Raw genomic sequence first — 18,379 nt, forward strand, 5'->3', positions numbered from 1 at the left:
TTCATGTTGTTGTTCCTAGTGTAGTCTGTGTAAAACCTTGGAAGATTTGATATGTAGTTCACATGCTAGCCAGTATCTTTTAGTAAGGGAGGTTAGCTTCTGAAACACTAGATATTTGGAAGGTAGAATATTTTATCTGTTCAGACAATTTCTTACTTGATAAGTCAGACATTAATATCTGGATTTTGGTGTAAGTAACATGGTGATCATACTAAGCTATACCAATCTAAAGTTGTTTCTGTGGTTTAGATGTGGAATACTAAATTAAATCATTTGCTTGAAAACATACCAGTAGTTATTACATTATACAGATTCAAAAATACTTACAGTAATAATGAATATATGGCACTTCTTTATAGCTTTGATATTTTAAATATTGTCATATTTAAAATAACCAGGGTAAAGATTTAAAACTTTAATATTTTACCTACTTCATGTAGAGCATATAATATTGCACAAAATGTACATATCCATTTTTCTCTGAGCCTGCTGCCTAGTATATTAAAATGTAACCACAGAGTTAATGTACACTATTTAGTGAAGTGATATTATGCTGTGATTTTAAATTGTTCCTTAAAGTGTCACAATATTTGCAGTCTGTTGAAAGCTTGTGCTCTAAGGACTTATTGTGAAATCTCTACATTGACATTGTTTCATTCTTTGAAGATAGATAGTTGCAAAAATGACATTGGCTAACACTGTTTAACATTTCTATTCAATTCCTGACTTATCTTGTCAGAGCACAAACAAAATGTTATTAGCATTTTACTAGATTAAAAGTTGAGTAGTTTTCAAATCACCTTTTAAAAAACTAAAAATACTTCTAACAAAACTATTTTTAAAAATTTCCTAGGAAATAAGAATGAGTAGTGAGAATTTAGAAATATACAAGTCTCATTATTATAATGGAACAGATTATAATATATAAGAAAACTATGAGTTATCAAAAATTTCTCATGGTTGACGATTTAAGTGACAAGTAACTTATTTCCATGCCTTTACTAATTGTTTTATGAAGTTCTAAACTCTGGGATTTAAAGGCATGATTTTCTAAGTACTTCCAGAGATGCATATTATTTTTAATACTCCAGTCTTAGCATTTATTACTACAAGAGCTATTTCAGGGACTAAAAACTCATAACTTACTGTTTAGTAAGAGAGTTAAATACAGTATAAGCTGAAAATACCTATAAGAATTCTCCAGCTACCTTAATATGTTTACAATTAGTATTATTCTCTTACAGGTGTTAAGAAGTAGGTGGTTGTTCTAGCAATAGTAGTGATTTTTTTTTAAATGGAAACTACTATATTATTAGTGAGTGAGTTAAAATATATGAATACTAGTGCTGTGAAAAATAATTGGATGATATAAACTAGATTTAAAACCTCATCTGTTTAGGTTTCATCTAAATGATTTAATGACAGAGCCTTTGAAAAAATTTGATACTTTAAAATGTTTCTCTTTTTCTTAAAAAGGTGCTCTTTGTTCACTAATTTATATTTGCCCATATTTAATAATTAAATATAAAATACTTTTATTGAGTAATTTTCTATCTAGAAAGCTACATATTATTATAGTGCTTCATAGTAGTCAATTCCTACATCTACTAGAGATGTAGAATAATTTTAATATATTCATAGAATACCTTATTGATATCATAAAACCATTTTATACATGGAGGGTATAAAAGTCAACACAGTTTTATCTTAGGCCTGTTAAATTATGGAATGTTATATCCATGATTGCAACCTGAGTCGCAGCCATAAAAATCTGCTTTAAATTATTTTAACTCCTTTAGCATTTCATATTTTTTACATGTTTTCCAAGAAATTTGCCATAATTAACTAACCTCTGTGCTTCTTTTTTCCTTTACCATGCTTTCAGAAAATTCAGTTCTACAGGGGATGGATTTTGACTCTCAGTAGCAGTAGTGATGAGGAGGAGGAGAAGGATAATGATGATTAGTCAGATCTAAATTGTTAACATTCACATGTTCTTTATCTTTTAACTTGGAATGTTTCATTAGTGTGTTTTGTATGACTGCTATCATAACGTCTATGTGTCCACTTTTAGGGAGTTAAAACACTTTTATTTCTTTTCCAATGTTTTTCTGAATATCATGATAAAGCAATATATAATTGGATTATCTTAAGCACAGAAAAAAATGTATTTTACATCCAAAGTAGGGTGCACTCCATATTGTAGATTTGCTTTTATACACTTCATTGCTTTTGTATTAAAAAGTTTGTCCTTAAGATTTAAAGTTAGACTTAAATATAGCTTTTAATGTTCACTAATTTTAATTATCCACTTACATTTGTTAGCACAATGCCTTCTTTTTATTGTTCTATGTAAATTTTCTGGGCTGTAATGTAATAGCATTGTGTAAAAAAAGAGAAAAAATAGTAATGGTCATTCAATGTTTTTAGATTTATTTATCATTTTAAAGGTACTTTTTGTCAAATTTCTTTTAATAATAATAAACATACTTTACTTTTGAAGCTGTGTGAATTTGTTGTTCTATTCCAAAGCAATAGGTTTAAATATATCTGATTTGCCATGGAATGTTAGTGAATAATTTATAATCTAAGAATGAAAAAATATTATTTTATTTGGTTCACTTTCTATTGTTTTATTGTGAATTTTTGTGAAATAATGAACAAAGTTGGTTTTTAAAGTCATTATACTTGCTTATTAATTTACATATCTATTTACTATATATTATAAAATTTTATAAATTCAGAATTATTAGTAAGATATTTATAATAAACATATATATTTTCCTGGGTAATATAGGGGAATTTTGCCTGTGTTTCTGAAAGATTTAGAAACAAATTCTTTTAATGTTTTGTTTTCTAAAGGTATTTTCAGAATTTCAACTTAGATAAATTTAATTCTATTGTTCTAGTTCCCTAGTTTATCAGATGTACTAATAATTAGATGTACTAATGGGGGGGGGACTACTAAAAGGTGAATAATTATTAGTATTATAAGTTTTAATCCCCATGATTGCTGTGCTTTTGGATCAACAGAGGAAGATTTCTATATGCTAAAGCACATTGTTTAAATTAAGCTTATATTAGATCATACAAGCTAATTCCCTTAACTGTTTAACTTTTGGTTTTTTTCAACACATCATTTCTGAGGTTTTTTTTAATTCTTAAGTTTATCAAACAAACTTTTATTTCTATGAACCTGCATTCTTTACATTCTTTGAAAATGACTACTCTAGATTTTAAAATACTGTGCTTTTCAAAAGTAAAACAGGAGCAGTAAAAAATAATTGGCTCTTCTGACATTTCTACCTGTCTAGCATTCATTTAAATTAAAATAAAGTCAAGGGTATACCTACTAAGACTAAGGCATATACATATATCAAAGAATTTATTGTTGATATCAGTAGTACTCTTATCTTTTGGGAGTAAGTAAATAAAAATAATGACCATTAAAATAGTACTGGCATCAAAAACTGAATTTCTATTTGTCACTACTCTCTCACCCTTGGCCAGAATCACAAAAACTTTCTCTACTAGAAACAGATAGACCATAAGCTATTATTATATATATATTGTAGGAAAGAAAAGCCTAGAAATGCCTTCATTGGTTTCTTACATTTCAGCTTTATAAAACTATTGTTTTTCAAGACATTTTTACTGAGTTTCCTGTGGTTGGTCTGTGATACTTAAGTTTTTTGATATCATTTCATAAAGATGACCTTAATAGTCTTTTATTTATTATTAATATATCTGGAAAAAGTTCTGTTTATTTCAGTAACAACTTGTCATTTTAATGAAAAGAAATTGGAAGTAGAATTACATTTATTTAAAATCTCTCTGGCAGTAAGATTTTAAACAGTGTTATAGTAACTAGCACATTTCACTGATGTGGTCTTCTTTTATCATTCTTTAATTTTTAGCCCTTACAAGCAAAATATGAGTGGGTATGGTGGTATCCACCCATAATCATACTGCTCATGAGGCTGAGGCAGAAGGGTTGCAAATTCAAGGTCAGACTCAGGAATTTAGCAAGGCCCTGAGCAACTTAGTGAGACCCTGTCTCAAATATAAAATATAAAAAGGGCTGGGGATGTGGCTCAGTGGTTAAACATTCCTGGGTTCAATCCCTAGTACCCCCTCCAAAAAAAGTAGTAAAATATATTCTTTAATATTAAAAATTTTTTTATTATTAGTTGTTCAAAACATTACATAGCTCTTGACATATCATATTTCATACATTTGATTCAAGTGGGTTATGAACTCCCATTTTTTCCCCGTATACAGATTGCAGAATCACATTGGTTATGCATCTACGTTTTTACATAGTGCCATACTAGTGTCTGTTGTATCCTGCTGCCTTTCCTATCCTCTACTATCCCCCCTCCCCTCCCATCTTCTCTCTCTACCCCATCTACTGTAATTCATTTCTCTCCCTTGTTTTTTTCCCCTTTCCCCTCACTTCCTCTTATATGTAATTTTGTATAAAGGGTCTCCTTCCATTTCCATGCAATTTCCCTTCTCTCCCTTTCCCTCCCACCTCTAGTCCCTGTGCCCTTTTCTCTTTTTGTTTTTCTGGCACAATGAAATAATCTTTTCAAGCTTATTAGACAAAAGTTTATAACTGGATTTCCAGTATTGTAAAAACAAATGCTTTTATTGGAGAAAAATTGAACACTAAAAATTGCTCTGTACCTGAGTTTTATTGATGGAGATATATGACTGGACAAAAATATCTTGTTCCTCATCATATATGTAGAAATTAAGCTCCCCTTTGAGATTCTAATCAGGTGAATAGTTCTTTTGTTTATTAATGGCTGTATAATTAATTAGAACTTTAAAATGGAATCTACAATGAAAGTCTAGTGAGAAAGCTATTTTTGAACATTGATTATATAATACTATACCTTTCATATCCTTTAACTTTATGAATACTCTAATTTCTACATAATCATTGCTTATGTGTAGTAAACAGGAAGAAAATTCTTCCTTAAGAAAGTGATTACCATGAGGGATTCATTTTCACTGTCTCCCTGACTCTGGAATAACATTTGAAAGATGGCAGGAAAAAAGCTGTGAAAATCCTGAAATAGTGCACACCCATGATCATGGATGAATAACCAAGGTGTTTAAGAGTGTAAATGAATATTTAAATATTATTCTGAGCTTACATCTGATTTATCTATATCCAATTAGCACTCACGTTGGATATAGATAAATCAGATGTAAGCTCAGAATAATATTGCTCATATAAATTTTAGCTTTTGAAATTGTTCAGACCACTTATTTATGCAATTTTGTGTTGGTTATTAAAATGTACAGATGGAGTCATTGTAGATCTGTGACTAAGATATTAATATTCATATGAAAAACATGTTAATGTATTTATATCTCAAGGTCATATATACAGAAGAAAACGACTGATATACTAGCTATTGCTCTCTCTCATTTAAATCCTATAATGAAATTTTGCATTAAACTTTGCTTTGGTGATGGGAAGTGGACCATCTTCAAGCTTTAGCTTTTTTCTTTTATAGAAAAGAACAAATTTAAATTATAAACTATTAAATTTCCTTTCAAATGAATTTATAATGACCTCAAACTATTACAGGTCCCATGAGGTTAAGTAAAATGATATTAAGTGTATTATTAATTTAGATCAAATTATTATGATGGATAAATTAAAAAAAATATCAGTTTAATTCATTAGTCTAGCTCCTTTGGGGTAAATGAAGATCAATTAAAATATTTAAACTATTAATCTTTAATTTCAACAGATGAATGCCTGAGTATAAAGTAGTATAGAAAAGCCTGAATCAAAGAATAAAACATGGTTTCAAATGGCTCTGTATTTTAGAATTGGAATAATTAATGATTTGCATAGATAGAACATTTTTGTGTTCATTATTATCTTTCAATAGGATGAATCTACTTCAGCACTTATTCCATACCAACCAGTGAATATAGCAACAATGTATCTCCAAACATTAGTTCAAAAACACATTTAATAATTCTGTAAAACTGGCTTCTAATGTAACTTTGTTCATTGTATATACATTTTCTAAGCAGTGAAACAGTAAAAGATTTCTACTAAGTAGCATTATATCATTTCTCAGGATTTTAGAGATCCTCAAATTTGTAAACATTCAAAATATTATAGATATTTGTGTTTTTAAAACAGAATAGTCAGATTTAGCTAAGTATTCATGTCTGTAATTTTGTCTTGAGCTTATTATGTTTTTCAATTAAATCAATTATCATTTCTCAACAACCTGTTAAGTACCTTAAATCCTGCAAGGATTTTTTGAATAAATTCAGTTAAATATGGACTTATATAAATTTCTAAAAGTATGCTCATTAAAAAGAAGTATAAGAAACTGTTGAAAATTTTCAAAAGTCTTTGTCTCTACCATTTATGAAATATTCTTAAGAATTTATTCACTCAGTTCTGATCCAAATATATGAATCACCACTTTGTTTTTATTTTTTAACATTTTAATTGATGCATTATAATTACACATAATAGTGGGATTCATTGTGATATATTCCTACCTGCATAAAATATAATTTGGTCAGTTTTATTCCTAACTACTTCCCTTTTCCTTCCCCCCACATCTTCCTCCAATATCCCCTTCCTCTATTTTACTGGTCTCCCTTTTGTTTTGTGAGATTCCATTTTTCCCCCTTTTTTCTTCCATATATGAGAGAAAACATGTGACCTCTGACTTTCTAAGACTGGCTTATTTCATTTAACATGATGTTAGAAACCAACTTACTACCTTTTAAAGATTGAGAAAAAAAAATCCCACTCAGTATTATCCTTAATGTAGAGAAGCTTAGTTTTCATTGCTGAAGCACATGAATGGCCAGAATCTTTTCTTTACTTGTGTATCTGATGTAGAAGCTTTTTTCTTTTTCATTGAACATTTTACCGTTTTGCATTTCCTTTTTTAAAAATATTTCTTCCCCTTAAAAAATAAATTTTTCCTTAAAATGTTGTGAATGTGTGTGTATGTGTATGTGTGTATATATATAAATATGTGTGTGTGTGTGTGTGTGTGTGTGTATATATATATATATATATATATATATATATATATATTCTCATATCCATTGTTTATGAATATTGAAAACCAAGTTGTACCATGGAGGTGTACTCTTTACTATTTCAGGTACTTTTTTATTTTTATCTGTGTTGTCTTTGAATCCTTTATAAAAATATTATAATGGCCATTATGTAAGTTCTAGAAGGGAGGCTGTTTTTGTTTGTTGTGCATTTCTTTTCTTTCAGAAATTACAGATGTTTGTAATTAGCTTCAAACACTGCCTTAATAACATTTGGAAGATAACCACCTTCAGCCGTCGTAGTCTTTCCTTTTACTTCAGGATGAGAATTACAACTAATCGGGAAAAAAGGGCTTAAAATAGCAGTCAGATCACCATAGTAGTGCTGAACACTCTTCCTCTGGCTTCATCTGAAATTTTGAGTAAGTGGACAAGAACTAGGAGACAAGGCTTAATGGATCTTACTCTTCATTTTGTAACTCTTCCTCTCCAGAAGGATACTTCTGAATGGAACAAGAAAATTGAAGAGAGCCAAATTTTGTTTCCCAGGCTAATTAGAGGTCTTAGTACCTCAGATAAAGCAAATCCCATGGGAAAAGAAATTACCTATCCTTCGATGGAATTCTCAGAATTTATTTATTAGATTACCAAAAATCTCTTGGAGGAGTACTTGTCATATCATTTTGTAAGGCCCAGAGTTTTAAACATTTGATAGGGGTATGTCCCACAATGTTTACTTTGGACCAAAGGAACCCCACTCCAAACTTCCAGTGTTATGTAAAAATAATTTTTGAATAAGACTGAAATTAATTATATCTTCTCTGGAGGTAATGGTTCCACCTAGGGAAGGTTTAGGTTTACTCTGTCAGAAGTTTTAAATGAATGTCTCTTTAATTCTGTAACTTGAATGAGACCAATTTAATTTCTAAAACTTTTTAAAAGTTTGTTCTCATTGCATTTGTTAAATTGCTAAACATATGAAGGAAAGAAAAATACTGTTATAATTGAATTTGAGTACATTTTAACGTTTTAAAATATTCTTTTAAATTTAACTCAGATAAGATCCATTTGGGTCGTACCCTCTTTTTACCAAGGGAGTAAATAGAGCTAAAACTCATAATATTAGTTTAGAAGGTCTTCCAGTCTTATTAAGGTACAGGTACTAAATTCTCACCCCAGGCTTGCTTAACTCATGACTTCTCTATTGGCTTGTTGGAGGTCTGCCTAGTAATTTCTCCCCTAGTTTCTTTGGATAGACTCAGAAATTCTGAGCATAAGCTGAGTTTAATAAAACTCATCCGTAAATGTGTGTGTATATGTGTGTACAAGTGCATGCTAAAAGTAGTTGTTAGAATTCTAGACTTTGAATGAGTTAGGATTTTTGTTGTTACTGGCTAAATGTCCTGTGAAAGGATAATGTTCGTTTGCTGAATTAAGTAATTCATTTTCATGGGCTTCTCTCATTTATCTAAAAAAATTTAATGTCACCTATGAAAGGAAGCACCATGTTTTTTGGTTTTTGTTTGTCTTATAAATTTAAATAATATTGATATCTTAGGCACCTCTGATGATAATTCTGATAAACTGTCTTAATGGCAATTTTTCAGTGAAAATTTACCTGTAAAGAACCCTATGGAAATATTGTAGAGAAAAATGGGGAAATGTTACAGAGAAAAATGCATTTAGTTATTTTTGTGGTACTTCAAGTCAGAGGTGGTTGTGTATGTTAGAGGTCTCTTGAAGATGCAGTGTTGGAATACAAATATGGGAGGCTAGCTGTTTTGTGGAAGTTAACCTTGCTGGAATACATTGCCAGGCTACTTTGAATTTTAGAATTGGCAAAGGAATAAAATGTATAATTACATATATATGAGTGGATGTTTGCTGGCTTGATATGGGAGAATAGTTTATATGAATACATATAAAAAATTAATGCCATCCATGCATTCCTTAACTCTAGATGTCTTTATTGAATTCTTGTTAATTATGTATCATACGTTTTTCAAGATATTAGGCTTCCAGCTTGGAGTTGAGTAATCAAGATTTCTACTCATCCTTCACAAGCTTAATTCTAGTGATTATTTTTATTGTTAGGATAATTGGGGATAAAACATTACCCATTAGAGGCCAACTCTGTAATGTGAAAATCTTCACAATTTTATTCCTGTTGGTTGTGTAGGTGATAGATGCAAGCTGTAAGAAATTGTAAGAATCAAAAAACACATAAGATATGACTCATCTCCAAAGAGGATCCTGACATTACATCAAAGTTGAAACATTGCAAGAGCTGTGGGATATCTGAATCATATTCCACCGAACAGTTAAAATGAAATTCTACTCTATCTCCTAGAATATATACACACTTGTCTCTTGGAATCTGTAGCAGATTGATTGCAAGACCTCCAAGGACACCCAAATCTGATGCTCAAGTCCCTTATAAAATAGCATAGTGTTACATATAACCTAAGTATATCCTCTGAACACTTTACGTATCTATGGATTACCTACAATGTAAGTACTATGTAAACAGTTGTCATACTGTATTCTGAGGGAATAGTGACCAAAAATAAAAGTCTGTACACATTCAGTTTTTTTAAAGAATTTTTGTTCCATAGTTATTTGAAACTATTGATGCTGCAGCCACAAATATAGAAGGCTGACTATAGTTTTTCTGTGCTTTTTTTTATAAAAAAATATTTAAGATACAGCAATATCCTATGGCTCAGGGTCTGAATTCTTACACTGTTAGCCTCAAATTCTAGTTTTTTTCTTTTACTAGATTTTTAGTCTTTTCTTATGCCTGTCTGATTTCAGTTCCAAATTGTAAAATGGAAATATTGTACTACCTGTCTTGGTATTGTTGTTAGGATTTAAACAAATGAGATAATATATGTAATTATTAATATTATGCCTAATAAGAACTATATTGTATTTTTATTGTTCCAGATGAATACCAGTTTATGCTAGTTTTTGAACTCCATTATATAAATTCTATATTCCTCATTTGTCTCCTCTTTGTCAAGATAAAAGCATCATTAAATTTCATCCTTTTTGTTTCCTTTCAAGGTTAGTAGAATAGTTATAATACCATGATAATTTCTGCACATTAATTGGTAAACAGTAAGTTCTTAGTGATTTGGACTGCACCTAATTATACAATATTTTAAAAGAAATGTTATTTTCAGGTATATGTAATGTCATGGATCAATAAATGTTGATCACTTGGAGGTTCTGCTGGAACTGAGTGAGATTGTTGTAACTATGAACTTATTACTGATGCACCCACTCTGGTTCTTCTAGAATGTATTGGGTAGGTTAATTGAAAATCTGATGTTGTTGGTGCACAGTTACTCTGCAAGCATAATTCTGTCATTTCTCCAGGCTGTTTTGATTATACCAGTTGAAAACAATATATAATATATAATAATGTCTTTCCTTTGATTTTATGTCAAAGGGTTATATTCAGCTTTCTGGTCTAAGCTGTCAATATAACCTATAGCTATGCTTTGGCTGACAATCAAGGTAGCTCATTAATATGAGAGGAGAGGAAGATAGGAGGGATAATCCCTCTCCAGAAATGATGACATAGTCAGATTTGATTTTTTGTTTAATCAACTTGCTTTACAGGGTAGCCTAAATATCACTTCTTCATTCTTGTTTACACTTATTCTGTTATATATGAAATCATTGAGTTTTAAAATAATTGATTTCAACTATATTTAATTATGAAGCTTGAATGAATACCCCCTTTTATTTGCCATGGCACTGAAATCTCAAATTTGAACTGAAATATTAAGACATCTTTTATCCCTAAACTTTGAGCACATTACTCTTCAGAAATTATTGGGGTTTTTTTCATTAAAATAGATTATTTTGAATAACTTGGTCAATTCTTAAATAATTGAAAATGATAGCACTTGCCATTTTTCAAGTAATTCCTTGGATTTTGTTGTTTATACAAATGGTTCACATTTTTAGTAGAATCTATTTATAAACCTTTCCTCTTTCGCCATCTCTTGAATATTAAAATTAAATAATCTATAAAAGTTTTTCTTTATTATCTAATAGATTTTATCACTTGATAGCATTCATTGTTAATTCATCTTTCATCTAGATGAATTTCATTTTCCTATAATCTCCCATGGTGTTGTCTTAAATTTTTTTTAAAAAACTATGAGACCCTTACAAAAATTTCAGATATTGATCATATTTTATAGTTTTTGCTAAACTATGTATTCTTATTTTCACTTAGTTTTTAAGAATATATTTTCAATGAATGATTAATACTTTATATTGCTTGGGATTTAAACTTTTCTCTGTTTATATTTTTCTTTGCTTTTTCAGAATTTTGCTATTTTATAACATTTTGATGATTTGAAAGTATTAGAAATGTTGTGTGTGATACTATCTTTTTTAACTTATGTTCTTTTTCTAATTTATATGACAGAAAATGTGGATATTAGTAAAATAACTCTGACACTAGTATCATCAAGCTCCTAATCTCTTTGTGTATCTAAATGTGTGATTAATTTGATTGGATTTATTTACATTTAAAGTGTCACTTCATTTATATAAAGTGCCATATATACTTTTCAAAATGCCAGGGAGATTCTTTTACCAATAATCATTTTAATTCTTACCTCTACATTTTGACAAATATATGTAATGAATGCAGCTTCTGTTGTATTATTTTGTTTCTTTCTTTTTGAAAGTTTCCCAGTTTATGATAGGTAAATCACACATTCTTTTAATGAATAAGGTAAAAAATATTTTTCTTTGAACACGAAAGCATATAAAGAAGACTGACATGTCTAATGTACTGGCTATTGTTAATCCCTTCATATTTCAGCCAAATCTTGATATTTATGCAAAGGCCTTATAGTGATTTCTAACCCTGATTTTGCTAATTCTTCGTTTGTTTTTAAATGGTATCACAAATTATTTTAATAGAAACATTTCATACCTAGCATCTGTTTGGGATAGAGGAATATAGGATATTAACACTAAACTTATTGGATACTGTTGATCTAGTTTAAAAATTCAACAACTACCATCTTCTAGGATTATCAAAGACATTCTTGAGGTGCCTTGAGGGAAGTGTATCTGACACCTTAAGAGGAAACATCATGGTATAGTGAAAAGCACTGGAATTAGAAGTGAAGAAGCCGATGTTCTGAGCTCAGTTTTGCAACTGACCCAAGTCACTTAATTGTAGGATTATATATTTATTATTAATAATCACATGAGATCATTGTGAAGATTTACATGGATTGATTAAACACTGGATTCTCATTTTCTTGATGTAAAGGAAAAGATTGTTTTGGATGAACAATACCACTCCTTTAAAGTCTAAAATTCTCAGGGTGGGAGGGTTCAAAAATATATAATGATGTTTTGAAAAGTATAGATCTTTAATATATAATGTGTTTATAAAGTCAAATAATTAGGCAGAAAATTTGTGACCAAAAGTGTGACATTTGTATACTCCTTACCATGTGACAGAAGATGGATTTGGCTGATAAGCTATCACAATCTCTCCCATGCGTCTATGGATTTAGTTTCAGATTCTTGGATTCTGCTTATAATGCCATTATTGCTGTATTTTCACACAAGTAATAGAGACTTCAGCAACATTTTGCTGTGCAATGAGTTATATTTGATGTTTATTCAAATATATCAACTCTAATAACAAAAGGTCCAGTTTATTATGTTTCAGAGCACATTACTATGATCATAACATCTGTTAATTTTTTAAGTGTTGTATTTAAGATTTTGGATGAACTCCAGAAAGCATTGCATGAATTATTTTTTTAGGTTTTTTTAAAAAATTCCAGATGCTATTGTAACTATTGAAATTGGTTTAATTGCTGGTAGACACAACTTAGATTTGATTTGAAAATGAAAAGTGATGAAAGATAGGGTCAACTGCAGTGCCCAAACTTAACATAATATTGAAATAGAAGCTAGGTGCTTGAAGTGAAACAGTGGCTTTTGGGTTATTTGAAGATTATAATCTTTTAAGGGGATAGAGAGTCTTCTGTCAGGAGTGGTGTCTTTGAGGAAAGCAACGTTTATAGTCTTGATTTTAAAATGTGACCATGTAGAACAAAAGAGAACAAATATTTTGTAGTTTAATTTCAATACAAACAATCATAATAAAAGGATTATATATTTATTATTAATAAAAACTTCACTTCTCTCCTCACCATTGCCTTTAACAAGTCCAGAGATAAATACTGTTAACAGATCAGTGTGTACTCTTTCAGAAATTTCTAATGTTTATGCATTTCCCTACCGATTTCCTCCATACAATCAGTTCAGTAATATGATTTCTTTTCACTTAATATATCTTTTTTTTCTGTATCTGTACACAGAAATCTGTCTTTTTATTATGACTTTATTATGACATTTCCCATTGTATGGCTTCCCCATAATTTATTTATTCAGTCCCTCATTAATGAACATTTAGATTTTTTGCTTGTAACACAACATTGCTATAAAGATCTTATATGTATATTTTGGCACTTGTTGGTTAAGATAAATCCTATCAGTGGAATTGCTGACTTGTAATTGATTTGTATTTTCTTGTTTTTGAGTTAAGTCTCCTTATTGGTCAGTTTGTTGTGTTTTTTTGTTTGTTTGTTTTTTGTTTTTTTTCCTGAACTACCTATTCATATCCTTTAGATAGTTTACTCTTGGTTTACCATTTTTCTCTCATAGGTTTATTTAAATCAGTAGACTTCTCTAGATTATGAAACACCTCTCTGTATTAACAAACATTTTCCCAAATTTTCCTGTTCTTTTATTTCTTTGCTTATTTGCTTATTGTTTTGCCATTCAGTAGTGTTTATATGTTCTTACAATTTTTTTATTAAATTTCATGATCTTAGTTTTATTTGGGCTTTTCCTGCTGGGAGATTATTAAAATGTTACTTTCATTGTATTTTTACAGACCTCTGTATACTTGCCTGATTGGCCCATGCAGGATTTAGTATATAGAAAAATAGATCCAGTTTTAGCCAGCAAGTTGTCTAAAACTATTTATTAGATAATGCATGCTCTTACCCACTAATTTGAAAGGTGGTTGCTGTCACAAATTACTATGTTCAGATAAAAAGATTTTTATAAATCCTATATGCATATTGGTCAGTTTCTGTAATTTGTATTTTTTTCATTGGTTATGTCAGTATAAACTTTCACCAGCACCAAGCTGTTTCATTACTGCAGCTGTACAAGTTATATTAATGATGTTAGGGTATTGTTCTCACTCTCCTTTTTTATAATTTAATTGATGTTATATTTTTCTTTCTACATAAATTTTATTATGATTTTGTCCAGTCACTTATCTTCCCTCCTCTACCTCCACCCCATCCTCCAAAAATTACCATCTTGGGACCACTTTGAAAGAGAATATATGTGTTATGTATAAATGTGAAAGGGGGTAAATAATATCTTTATTATAATGAATTTTTATATTTATGAATAAGGCATGGATTTTCATTTTAAAAAATTCATATACCCCCCTTAGGAAAGTATTATACCTTCTATCACATAACTTCTGCACATTGTTTGTAAAAACACACATATAAATATCTTTTTTATCTTACAAGAATAATTTTTTCCTTCTATTTCCAAATTGATTACTGGGTTTTATGTATTTGGCTTCCTAGATATATTGTCATCTGCAAATAAGTTCTTCCCTGCCTCTCTAATTGAGGCTTCTTTCTCTTAATTTATATCTTCTTGAAATATGACCCATTTCACCTGATTTTTCACATTTATTTGCATAATTTATAAGTTAATAATACTTATTAATTTCTTCTAAATCTGTGCCTCTGTCCCTTTTAATTTCTGATATATTTGTGTTTAATTGCCTTACCTATTTGTAGATACTTTTTCTCAATTTTTTGTGATCTTCTAAGTTAGAAACTTATTCCACTTGGTCCTCTTGCTCTAAAAGACTGGTTCCTAAGACATTACATAAAAAACCATGCCTCATCATGCTGTTTCAGTTTTTTATTTCTGTCTCCATTAAAAATGAAACCATTCTATCCACCTTTTATATTCAGACAATTATGAAATCACAGCTTCTAAGCTAAATATTTGTAGTTTTTTTTTAAAGATACAACTTCAAGAAACACAATTTTTTAAAAGTCTTGTATCTTCTTTTTTAATTTCTTGAAGACTTTTAACATTTTGCCTAAATTCTTAACATGCCTTTTTTGAGGGATCATGATCACAATTACATTGCTTACCTTTTGAAACAGTCTAGCCTGCTATATGTTTTAAATAGAGGAAGTAATTATTATCAGAGCCAATTACATTGAAAACAAATTTAAAAATTATTTTTATGGTTATGTTCATATTTTCTGGAGTAAATAATGGTTAACAGACAATATTGTACATAGACAATCTTTCAGTAGTCTTAAAAATAAATTTAAAGATTGTTACATAGTCCAAATAGGCCTCAGGGCTCCTATTTGTCTAGAAACTCTGCTCCTCATTTTTAATGAGTTCTGAGATTGGCAAAGAAAAGTATCTTTATAGAGCAGGTGAAATTTCCAGGGAAGAGACAAAGTGGGGGCTAATAGTTATTTATGTCATGCATGCATTTATGAGTTTTATATATGTTCTATACAAATGTAATCTAATATTAATATATTTTCTGAGATAAAATGACAACAGTTTAATACCTCATTAGATTGAATTTAAACATAACAATATTTTTTAAAGTCTACAATTTAAAGATTGGCATTGCTGCATTCAAGAAATCTTAAAGCAGTGTAGGAAATACTTTTAAAAAGGAAACAGCAATAATTTTTTGAATGTTTGAATTTTCTGATATGTGTATTTTTTGTATATTAATGATTTTCCCCCATTGATAAATGATTTTTAGAGGATCATAACATATTATGGAATATTATCAATTTTCTCACTCTCACTTTTTTTAGGTAATGGAAAATGGAAGATTTGCAAAATACAAATATTTTACCCATGTCATGATCAATAAAACAGATATGTTTATGATAACTAGAAGGTAACTTGCTTTCTTTCTCCATTGTAATTAGATAATGGGTTAACTAACAGTCACTTGTTATACATCTTTTGTTCCATGTAGTCCTGCTAACTCTTGTCTTCTTTCTCTAAAAGATTGGTTCCTAAGACATTACATAAATTCCTGTTTAGATTTGTGCATATATACAGGTAAATAGCCACACATAACTTTAAATTAGATTCTAGAGGATTTGCTTCAGTCAGTTTATTGTATGCAGAAATTTTATAAAGCTATCCTCTCAGAGATCAACTTCCCTCCCTCTGAAGAAGTACACAATTTCAGGTTACCATAAAAGTCAATAGTACTGTGATTGTATCTATTCATTATAATATAGAGACCCAGTCACACAATTTTATACACAAATGGAAGTAGATAGCATTATATGTGGATACTCCTGGCAACAGTGACATCTTCAGGTAGAACTATAGACAGTGGAAGGGTTCTTTGAAAAATACTCAGTGATACAGCCTGTAGACACAGCTGGCCATGTACTCAAACACTACTAAGTTTGTGCCAACAGCCACTATAATCCAGGAATGGTGAAAGAGGATGAGAGGCAGAAGACTGAGGTGAGAGACATAAAGCCAGATTAGCTTTCTCCTTCTGCATTTCCACCAGAAGCTGGTTATTTCTTTAACTTGGTTCCTTAAATTGAAAATATACTTATTTAAAAGAAAACTCTGGTTACACCTAAAATTGATATTTCAACCAGAAAGAGAAATTGCAGAAGAAAGATTTTTGAAGAAAGGATTAAATAGAATTATTTTAAACAATGCATTTTCATTTCTTAATTTCTTCTCCCAAAATAGGAAAACAAAAATTGATTAAAATGAAAAGCATGTGGTGGCACATGCCTGTAATCCCAACATCTGGGGAGGCTGAGGCAGGAAGATCATAAATTCAAAGCCAGCCTCAGCAATTTAGCAAATCCCTAAGCTACTTCGTAAGACCCTATCTCAAAATAAAAAGGACTGGGGATGTGGCTCAGTTGTTAAGTGCCCCTGGGTTCAATCCCTGTTACAAAAAAATGAAACCCAAGATGATGGCTATTTGAAATTTCCTTCTAAAATTGATAATAGGGCTTGATTTTGCCTGTGAAAAACCCAGTGCCTCTCAGCATGTCAATTTTGTTTAACGTAGTTAGAAAAGTCTCTTTCTGATATATGCTGGGAAATGTATTACAGGAGTCTTAGTCATACAATAAAATATTTATTCTAAAATGCTAATTATATGAAAGTTCTCCAAACTATTGGCTGGTAATTGGTTCTATAAATGGTTTCTAACATTTTTTATTTCCCACGTATTTGTCTTTATAAATACATTAGTTTTTCTTGTTATACTTTAAATTTCCTACTAAGCATCACTTTAGTTGCATCCCAAAAAAATTTGTATTATATTTTCATTCTGTTCAAAATATTTTCTAATTTCCTTTGAAATTCCACGGGTTATTTTAGAAATATCTTGATTTATGGGCATTTGGAAATATTCTTGAGCTCTTCCTGATATTTTTCTAATTTAGTTCCATTATGATCTGAAAATATACTTTTATGGTTTTTGTTCTTTTAAATTCATTAAAAAATTTTTATGACCTAGAATATAGTTTATCTGGAGAAATGGTTTATGTGCACTTGAAGAGAATGTGTATCCTGTTACTAAGATATAAGTGCCTCTGTTTTTAAAGTGGATTCTTTGCTTTCTTCCCTTTGCCCCCTCTTTTCTCCTCCCTCAGTGGTGTATTGTTTGTAACAAAGGGAGCATTTGGACAACTTACATGTGAGTGGCAGTATAGTTTTGATGAATTTACCAAAGAGCCTTTCATTGTTCATGGGAGAAGATTGCGTATTGAAGCAAAGGTATATTGAATACATTTTTTTCAAAAAACTTGGAGCTGAAAATATATATTGTAACAGTTACCTTTACTTTTGTAATGTTTCTTCCTCTTTTATAAGTGTTCTTGTGGTCTTGGTGTGGTTTTCCTAAAACTGATAGTTGGGCTTTAATTGAAGGGGATACGGGGAGGCCAAGGGAAAAAGTTCTGTTTTCTGTGCTATTGTATTGACAACAGCATTCCTAGTTACTTATTTCATAAGCAGGAATAGAACCCCAACTAAATATGAAATAATGGATGGTGGCTATTAGCCTCTGCTCTAAACCATGGCTTTCCTGGTTTTGTTTCTTGTCTTTTTCCCTTTCCAAAGATAACAGTTCCCCTTATTTCCTTTTTTCCTCTTATTTTCCTTTCCAAAGATAACAATTCCCTATATT

At 30.0% G+C, this 18,379-nt stretch overlaps 1 protein-coding gene across 3 annotated transcripts in view; it reads left to right on the forward strand.

Moving 5' to 3' along the window:
* The window catches only part of VPS13A (vacuolar protein sorting 13 homolog A), a 250,011-nt gene that overhangs the window by 209,435 nt on the left and 22,197 nt on the right, over positions 1 to 18,379 (forward strand). The window contains exons 69-71 of one of the 3 annotated variants that reach the window (XR_014020362.1): positions 10,006 to 10,125; positions 16,011 to 16,096; positions 17,844 to 17,879. Coding sequence is in view for 2 of the 3 variants with exons in the window: in XM_081278757.1 (XP_081134883.1) it covers positions 16,011 to 16,096; positions 17,844 to 17,967 (210 nt within the window). In the remaining variant the exon portion in view is untranslated. Of the gene's footprint in view, positions 1 to 1,885; positions 2,503 to 10,005; positions 10,126 to 16,010; positions 16,097 to 17,843; positions 17,968 to 18,379 lie in introns of those variants that run through there. The other 2 variants (XM_081278757.1, XM_081278758.1) reach the window with 2 other exon arrangements.

The sequence above is a fragment of the Spermophilus citellus genome (genome assembly GCF_964194105.1).
Source record: "Spermophilus citellus genome assembly, chromosome: 2".
NCBI classification, from domain to species: domain Eukaryota; kingdom Metazoa; phylum Chordata; class Mammalia; order Rodentia; family Sciuridae; genus Spermophilus; species Spermophilus citellus.